This window comes from Peromyscus californicus, unplaced genomic scaffold (assembly GCF_007827085.1).
Source record: "Peromyscus californicus insignis strain IS unplaced genomic scaffold, ASM782708v3 Scaffold_18__1_contigs__length_77618521, whole genome shotgun sequence".
Taxonomy (NCBI): domain Eukaryota; kingdom Metazoa; phylum Chordata; class Mammalia; order Rodentia; family Cricetidae; genus Peromyscus; species Peromyscus californicus.
In genome coordinates, this window is record NW_026294480.1 from 61,907,595 (window position 1) to 61,917,294 (window position 9,700).

Below are 9,700 nucleotides of genomic sequence, written 5' to 3' on the forward strand. Positions count from 1 at the left end.
AGATACAGCATGATAACTATGGAAGAGAGATTCTCAGCTCATGTTAAAATTTCTGTCTCAAGTTTTGTGGTACAAGCTGTAATGACGTCAGATAGACTATACTGTTTCAGTCAATGTATGAGTCACTGGCAGTGGCCACAGAGTGGGTTATCTGATTGTTCACTAGAGTGATGGTATCTATAGCAAGTACCTCACTCCAGTCACAGTCAGGGCCTGGTCACTGAGGTGCCAAATTTGGCAATACTGTCTTCCCTATAGCAGGTCTGAGATCAGTCTGGAAGATGCCCAAAAGGCCTGTGGAACTCTAGATCTGTGACTGTCAGGGAGATTGTACTTATGAAGTTTCTTTGGACTGTGGCCAGTCCTGGGTAAAGAAAAAGGCCCTTCTGAGACCTCAGAAATATGGATGGGGATGTCGGCATCTTGGATTGTTGTGGAAACTGATAGGAAACTATATAGCTCCTCTCTAGCCCAAGTCAGGGTCATGTGATCTCCAACCTAGGCTTTGCCAAGTGCTTCTCACAGTTGGCCCTGGAGCATCAGGACCCACCAAGATGCCTGTGTGTGTAGCCCACCAGGAATGAGTCCTCATCCCATCCCCCAGGGTCACACTGCTGTTCTTCCATGACTATGGAAGAAACTCTAGACCAATGTCAACATCTATAGTAGGTCTTTGTAAAGTCTAAAATTAAACTTCTCTAGCAAATTGATGAGCATGATCACTAAAGCAAGGATTTGGAGTGGAGGATACTGTGTAGATATGTGTTGATGGTTTGGACATACTGAAAAAGATTCACCATGAGCTGGGCATGGAGCTCAGAGGTGGAGTGCTTGTCCAGCATCTACTAGGTCCTGGGTCAGCTTCCCAGCACTTCAATAGAAGAATGAGGTTGGTCTGAAATCCCTTTTAGGAGACCCCCTGCCCCCTTTCAGATGCTCATTCAACACATGCGGAAGTCCTAAGTCTTCTTTGCCTCGCAGTTTTTCTTTTCTTTCCATTTTTCCTCAGCCTGTGGCAAAAGCCTGGATATAGGCACTTCTTTTGCATGTCTCTTCCCTTCTTCTTTTAAACATTAAATGACATCAGCACCTGCCACTGAAGAAAAGAACTTAGTTCCTTACCACTGCTCACTCTCATCAAATTACAGTGTTTTCTTGACAAACTAAGTTGTCTTTTTTCTTTTTAGACAAAAGCTCTGATGGACAAACTTCAGAAGACTGTTTCATCTGAAGGAAGATTTAAAAACCTCAGAGAAACTCTTAAAAAGTATGTCTATTTTAATCATTAAATGATTCACACTTCAAGAATATGATCAAATAATTTGCATGGCATGCGAATAGTAATCTACCCCCTTCATTGCTGATGAAGAAGAAATAGGAAGGAGCTACTATTGTAGATTTTCACTTTTCACTTGGAATTCTGTGCATATAGTGAGCATCTTATGGATAGACCATGGTGTGTACAGATACTGTGCATATAGTGAGCATCTTATGGATAGACCATGATGTATACTGATGCTGTGCATATAGTGAGCATCTTATGGATAGACCATGGTGTATACTGATGCTGTGCATATAGTGAGCATCTTGTGGATAGACCATGGTGTGTATGGATACTGTGCATATAGTGAGCATCTTATGGATAGATAATGGTGTGTACAGATACTGTGCATATAGTGAGCATTTTATGGGCACTGTACATATAGTAAGTATATTAGAGATGTATGTAGTATATTCCACCTAGTAAAATATCAACATAAGTCAAATATCTCTTAGTATAATTTTATTAATTTAGTATTTCTTAATCTAAACATAGTGATTGATTGTGACTTTTTGGGTAAATATTCCAGAAGCAGTTGATTACTGTTGTTACTGTATTTACTTTTGGCCTTTTATACCTACATTGTTCTTTCTATACACACACACACACACACACACACACACACACACACACACACACACACACGCACGCACAGGGCAGGGAGGCAGAGAATAAGAGTTCTATTTTCTTGCAACTGGTTTTCTTGTGATTTAACACATGAACTTGGCTCACCCTAGGAGAAAATTTGTCTTATGTCACACTGGTAAAAAATGAGTGATAATCATCTATATGTTGCTATTACACCAGTAAAAACAGTAATAGTATAGCAAGTACTTGCTAAATATTTATACACTGCATGTTGGGTGCTTTACATGTCTTTCTTAAGCCTCACAATAAACTTCAGAGATTAGCTTTTCCGTCCTCATTACTGGTGAGGAAAGTGTAGACCAGAGAGCACCCTGCTCAGTATTCCTGAGCAACTGGTCAAGCTGGGATTCAAACTCTGTTCCCTCTGCACCAGAAGCCATATCCTTAGCTGCAGGCCTCACCAGGAAGACCAAGTAGACCCAGTTTGCCTGAACAAGTACCTGTTATGGTTGTGATTTCCCATCAGGACCACCAGCCCACAAATAATGGCACGGAGACTTAATATTAATTATGAAAGCTTGGCCTTTAGCTTAGGTTTGTCCCCAACTAGCTCTTATAACTCAATTAACCCATAATTTTAACTACAAACTGCCATGTGGCTCAGTTACCTCTCCTCAGTATGGCCCATCCCACTTGCTCCAAGTCTTCTGTTAAAATACGAGCACCTAGATTCCTCCTCCTCTTCCTCCCTCTCCCTGGAAATCCTGCCTGTCTTCTCCTGCCTAGCTATTGGCCATTCAGCTCTCTATTTCACAAATCACAGCAATATGTCTTCACACAGTGTACAAATATCTCAAAACAGTCTCTTTACACATGGCTTTAGTGTTAGCTGTAAATGGCTGTTAAATCCATGTCTTCTAATGCATTTCCAAACTAGCTAAATGAAAAATGCATTTCCTGTGGTGCAAGTTCTAACTGTGTGTGTGCAGGAATAAGAACCACTCTTCCTGGCCTTGCAGCTGTAATCCCCCTGCTGTCCCTTACCTCGGGATGTACTTGACAGACCTGGCCTTCATTGAAGAAGGAACCCCGAACTTTACAGAAGAAGGCCTTGTCAATTTCTCCAAAATGCGAATGGTAGGTGGCCATTTTGTGATTAACCTGTGTTGGTGACTTGGCAGCCTAGTGAGAAGAGGGTGGTGTCGGCTTCTAAATCTTGAGGTGGAAAAGAGGGTGAAGACACCTGCTGTCGTCCAGTTGAAGAGATTTTTGGTAGTGACTTCTTAAAGTCTGGGTCCAGGCTGTGGGGAATATAACTCCAAAGATGATTTTCTAAAACTGACCAGTAGGCAGATGCATGAGTCTCCTTGCTAGACAGCCATATTCTGAACACCAAGTTAGCGGCTAGAAACCCACAAGAAGCAGCACCCAGAGCTTCTTCCTATTGCCAGCCTGTGGCCACCCTGAGGCCACCCAGAGTCAGCTGACCCAGTGATTATGAGTTCAGGGCCTTCTTGTTGGCTTTACCCTTGGCTTCTTGAAGGTATAAGAAGTGATCAGGCAAGGTTCCTCCTACCCCATGGAGGACAGGACTCAGGGATGTCACCCTGGGAAGATGCACTGTGATGCAGAAGGATGTTTCTGAATTGCTCTTGTTTTTTCCTGTTAGATATCACACATTATTCGAGAGATACGTCAGTTCCAGCAGACGGCTTACCGCATAGACCAGCAGCCAAAGGTAACACTGTGTGCTAGTGAGAACTTACAATGACGGATGTAGAAGTTAGTGTTCTATAAGACCACACAGCTGAGCGATAATACCAAAGGCTGACTTATGGTAAGGACCTGAACTAGAAATGATCAGCAAGTTTAACTGAGAAAAGGGAAGCTTGAAAAGTTAATTCATCAAATTTTATTCATTGTTGAGCATGTTTCCTGGGATCTTCTGACCCTGTACCTTCTGTTTCCAGTACTTTGATCCCATTCCAACCTCAAGATCACAAAATACATTCTACAACTGGACAGACTTTTCTTTCTTTTAAAAGAAAAAGTAGGTTGCTTCAGTTTCTTCCTTGAGTTCCTACCTTGGCTCCTTTCAATGACGGACTATAAAGTGTAAGATGAAATAAACCCTTTCCTCCCAAAGTTGCTTTTGGTCATAGTGTTTATGATAGCAACAGAAATGAGCCTAGAACAGTGAGTGTATGTATTTGTCAGAACTATACTCACATGAGTCATCAACATTATACTTCAATAAGAAGGAAATATTTCCCAGAAATACCTCACGCCCTTACACCTTCATTTCTAGTGCCATTTCCTTTCCTTATTCCTGGTATCTGTCCTTCAGAGCGTGCACACGTAAACACCAGGAAACAAGCCAGCAAGGATTCCACCCTCACCATGGGTTGTAAAATACTGACTGCAATTCTACATGTATGGCAATTATTAAAGCCACTGATAGGCTGCACGCTCAAGGCTGTAAGCAGTGAGAGCTCCATGTGCCTGTGTTGCAAAGAGGAAAGTAAACCTCAATGGAGGATATGGTTCTGTTTATCACTATAAGGTTAAATGTAATACTATGAGTATGTGTAATGCATATAAACACATAGTAACTCATCTGTGATCACGTACACCAAATGACAACAGAGTGCAGACTGGAACCAGAGGTTGGGAGAGGACTGCTTTTACAACAATAATATCTTCATTTGTTTCTGTTTTACGAAAATTCCAAATGTCTCAGGAAAGATGTTTAGTTGTGTCAGATTCACTCAGAAAACGTACAGTTGATCTTCTGAGAGAAGCATCAACTGATGTCTCTCTCTCCCTCCCTCCCTCCCTCCCTCGCTCCCTCCCTCCCTCTCTCTGTCTGTCTCTCTTCCTCCCTCTCTCTCTCTCCAGGTCATACAATACCTGCTTGACAAAGCCCTCATCATAGATGAAGATACACTCTATGAGCTGTCGCTCAAAATTGAACCTCGACTCCCTGCTTGAAGATCTGGCCTTGTCCCTGAGAACATGGGAATTTCGTGTAAAGTGTGTCACACAGGGCACGGTGGGAACCCAGAGGGACAATGCCTGCCTCCGTTCACCACTAAAGATGGAACCAGACTGCAATTCTGTCTCCAGCCAGAGTGAAACCCAGCTGCATGGGTCAAGGACAGATGCTCCAGCCCTGGGTGGGAAGGTGTAAAACTCGAAGCTTAGGGAAGCTGATGGTACAATTTGCATAAGGGATAATAATGTAGGAGATGCTGGTAACCATTATAATGAAGTGGAAGGAAGGTAAACGTCCCCTGTCCCATGTTCTGCTAGAACTTGGGAACAAGGTCCCACAGAGAAGACCTATAATGTTTTATGGCATTCTACTAGCCTGGGCACGCCTCCACCAGTCTTCAACGACTTAATTGCTTCTATTACATTTCCTTTATGCCAAGCGTCACAGCCAGGATGACGCTTCCTTTCTAGGCCCGACACATAAGCAGTTTCAGTATGCAGCATGTGCATGGTTCTCTGTGCATTCTCCATGCATGGGAGGAGTGGCGTGCTCTGAAAATAGCCTTGCAGCCTTTAGGCAATGGAACAGGAATTAAAAGATTAAAAAAAAAAACAAGTGGATTTGTTGGTAGCGTTTCCTTAATTCCAAGTAAGCAGCATCCCACAGGCTTGAGTGGGGACTTCACTGAGAGATTGGTCCCAAGAAGCGGCCCCTTTAGAGAGCCACCTGTGAAGGCTGCAGTAAAGTACATGTCCATGTCAGTTAACCGACAAAACTGTGGAATGTGATAAGAAGGCCACCAAGTGCTATGGAGAGTAAGGACTTACCCTAAGCAAAAATGGAGGCCTAAAAATCACCTCTGTACCTGATTGCATTTGTTTTCTTTTCCGTATATGACTCTAGAAACCTTTTCTGATGTATACCAACTTACTTGGGGTTCATATGAACATTGGCTGTACTTTAAAAACAAACGTTTTGTGGGGTTCTTCTTTTGAAAGCCCACGCTTCCGTCTGCTATTGGTAGACAGTCCTTCTCCTCTCTCCCAGCCATCTTTGTTTAAAAAGGGTTTTGAAGATCCATTCTGAGTAAGACTATTCCAAGTGCATGGGAAATGGCTGATCACTCCACAGCTCTTAGAGCAGAAAACCAAACGCAGGGGTTTGCCCTGCACCCCAAGGCTGGGGACGTGACCTCGTGCTCCACACAATGGTCAGTTGTTCAAGGAATAGGGCTCTCCTTGATTACCTCCCTCTCCTATTCTCAGGGAGACCGCTGCTTTAAAGGGAGGAAGAGATGACAGTGATGGATTATTATATCTTGGGCCTGGCATGCCTGGCATTTTCTCTTAGGGGCATGATGCTTATTGACGCTGACCACGAAGATTGATCTGCCTGGCCATTGCCCTTCTTCCTTTGCATTCTAATTATGTGATAGAGCTAATAGCTAGCTAATGCATTCCACTCACCAGTTCCAGGGGCCCAACGGAAGAGCTAGCATTGGTTATGTACCATAGAACTAGAGAAGGTACATTTTCTGCACAGTAAGGGTTATCCCTGTACATAACTGCATAGAGAAATACAAGCTAAGTAAAAAGAAAATACTTATATTATATGAACCTCCCTCCAAAAATCTTTCCACTGGTCCATTTTAGGCAACAGTGTAGCACTAAGCCCCGCAAGGGCCACTTAGGGATGCTTTTCCCTCTTTATTTATTTATTTTCTGAGTTACTTGTTTGTTCTCTTCAGTTTCAAATAAGAGGCTGATGCATTATGACGCATGACGAAAGCATGAGCTGTCGGATCCTAACTGTGCACACCTTGTGACTTACTTCTCGGTGTTCAGAAGCTGAACGTTCAAATAATTTGTCACTAACACCAAACACCACACGATCTTACAGAGGAAAAGAAAAGGTTAGCATTCCTGAGAGGGCCACAGCATACTAGTTTCATGCCACTCACTACTGGGGAAGGAGTACCCACTCCGCCTTCAGCCCCACCCCCTTCCCCACAGCACTCCATCCCTGCCCTTTAGAGGATGGCTCTGTGTGCACTTTCCTTGGGAGTTTGGGCTCCTGCTTCTCCAATGTTATATTGCAGAGGCCAGTGCAGTCATTCTTATTAAAATAAGAGGAATTTCTAATGCCCCTCTGCTGTTGAAATGCAGCTTTTCCTCAGCAAGTGATGACGCTTTTGAGCCTGTTTTCAGTAGACAGTTGGAAGCGCCCCCGCTGGTCATTTGTGGGAACTGCCATTGCTTTGCTCAGATTGTCTGGCTTGTTAGAGCTTTAAAGAGACTCTGATCGTTCATCGGTCAGCCAAGGCAGGGATGCACATTTAAAAACAAAACGCCTCAGCTTGGTCCTGTTTAAGATTCACCAGAGCAATCTGTGATTCCTCTTCTGATTGTTGAAGCCCCGGTCCTTTGAAGCTTTATATGTATTTGTGGGGTACAACACATGCACTCTGTCTGTGTCTGCCAACTCTATGAGATGTTCCTAAGAGCACATGGGAGGCCACCTTCAAAAGGTCAAGTAGTGAACATGTGTACTGCAAAGTTAACAGGAAATCAAACCGATTTCATGCTTTCAAATGAGCACAACATTTTGTCCTGCGGGTGGAATTACCTTGAGGGCTTCGGGGGATGCCTAACGAAGACATCCACTCTTTCTACAGAAACAAATCTCTTACCGAAGCCAGCACATGTGACAGGTTCAGCATGAAGTATAATGCTGTTGCTTTTCTTCTGCAGTTCCCCCGAGGAGTTTAAAGAGGGATTTTAAAGTGCTGTGGTAATCTTTCAGAGTGGCTCTAACAGCCTTCTTTACTGTGTGTTTATTGGTGCATCTCAAAGTCCCACATGTAAACAAATGAAACTCATGAGAGAGAAAAGCCACTGTAAACCATGTGATGTGACCATGGGCCTTCCCCTCTTCTCTCATGTTAGGAGAGACAAGACTGTAGGCCACCAGTGACTGCATCTGGCCTGAAGAGGAATGCAATAAAGGGGTCACTCCTAAAATGCTCAGCTTTCACATTTTAAAAAGGGATTTTACTTAGCTTTTCTTTTCAATAGTTAATGTTATTCCCCCATGAAAAGATCTCTTGTTTTAAATATGTTTCTTTTAAATCTCAACTTGCACAATTTATCATTTTTACTACTGTTGAGATGGCATAAAAGATAATATCCTATTTTTAGCCAGGCTGATGTCCACAGCTGGAGGAAATTAATGAACGGAACTCCTTTTCATTTCTGTGAGAAATAGGATTGTAAGTTTAGTGACCTGTTTAAAGACATCACTACGTGATTCCTGGAATAAGGCTGTGGTCGGTGGTCTGTAGCCAGCATCCTTGCAGAGGCCGCTGTTAGCTTACACTGGGTCAGAGCAGTAGACAGGGACCTTTTGTTATAGGGACAGACACAGGAGTGACCTAGCCGTTTCCATCTCAGCCGCCTCGGGCCATGATGTTAAGATTAGGATTGACCGTTCTGGATCGGACCTGCTCAAATAACCCCCTTCCTTCACAAGGTCGAACCACTGTCTTTCCACAACCCATTTCAGTCTTCACCAAAAAGCTGGTTCTGAAGGCACACTGGACCAGACCTGAGACTCAGCCTAGCTCTGCATCGTCCAGCCGAAGAAACTTAGGCCAGTGTTTACACCTCTGCGTCTCAGTTTCCTCATCTATACAATGGGATTAATCATAATTCCTGTGCTGTCTACCTCACTGGGCTGTCCTGAGGACCAAAGGGGTCAGAATGTAAACTTTAAAGTGCTGTACAATTGTGAGGCAACTGATTAGCAGTCTCAGCTCTATTTTACAGAGGAATTAAATGTACTTATTATTTGTATGTATGTGCGTGTTTGTGTGTACAAACACATGTGTTAGTCAGAGAAACACACTGTGTCTGGTTACTTTGTACATCTGCTGTCATTTGTAACTCTAATGAGGGATTTGTGCTGTGGCCTGGCACTTGCCAAGTGAGGCGTAGGTTATGCCGACATGCAAATTAAACTTCGCCTTTCTTCAGTACTCGAAAGTCTCATGATTTCTTCATTTATCTCCTTTCCTGTTTTGACACTGTCCTTCACCTCAATTGGCCCCTTTATATGTTCTTTTACTTCTACAGTTCACATACAAAGAACACTTAGGAGAATTTGTTGTTGTTGTGGCTTTTTGGGATTTTTGTTCGTTTGTTTTCAAGACAGGGTTTCTCTGTGTTGTTTTGGTACCTGTCCTGGAACTCGCCCTGTAGACCAGGCTGGCCTCGAACTCACAGAGATCCGCCTGGCTCTGCCTCCCGAATGCTGGGATTAAAGGCGTGTGCCAACCACCGCCCAACTTACTTAGAAGAAGTTAATTTGCAGACCACATTACTAAGCAGAGAACTGGAGGGTAAGGTCCTCCAAAAAGATGTCAAGGATCATCATCAAACCCACTTCGTTTCTAGTTCTTAAGTCTGTTCCAGTGACACCCGCAGCCCATGTCTGGCTACTTCCAGGCATGGAGAACCCGCCCTGTCCAAGCAGCTCATGTCACGCAGGAGTGGATCCTCACCCAGTCACTGCTAGCTCTGAACTTCAGGAGCTTCTGAGCCCTCTCAGGTTGTATCTTCTTAAAAATGAAGGCTGGTGTCCATTCCCAGAATGACTATAGTGCTTACGTGAGCTGATATATATGAAAAGACTTAGAAGACATTGTCCCGACATCTAAAGTTGAGTCAGGATCCAGAGCACAAGGGCAAACTGCAAAGAGAAGCCCCTTAGCTTCCTTCTCCAGTTGTGATGGGAACCAC

The 9,700-nt window shown here is 43.6% G+C and overlaps 1 protein-coding gene across 7 annotated transcripts in view; it reads left to right on the top strand.

Moving 5' to 3' along the window:
• The window catches only part of Rasgrf2 (Ras protein specific guanine nucleotide releasing factor 2), a 228,437-nt gene extending 219,500 nt beyond the window's left edge, over positions 1–8,937 (top strand). For 5 of the 7 annotated variants that reach the window (XM_052743602.1, XM_052743597.1, XM_052743598.1 and 2 more), the window contains 4 exons: positions 1,188–1,267; positions 2,899–3,046; positions 3,579–3,647; positions 4,808–8,937. In XM_052743602.1, coding sequence (XP_052599562.1) covers positions 1,188–1,267; positions 2,899–3,046; positions 3,579–3,647; positions 4,808–4,900 — 390 coding nt within the window. In that variant the 3' untranslated portion in view covers positions 4,901–8,937. The remainder of the gene's footprint in view (positions 1–1,187; positions 1,268–2,898; positions 3,047–3,578; positions 3,648–4,807) is intronic. The other 2 variants (XM_052743599.1, XM_052743604.1) reach the window with 1 other exon arrangement.
• The last annotated feature ends 763 nt before the right edge of the window (positions 8,938–9,700 follow it).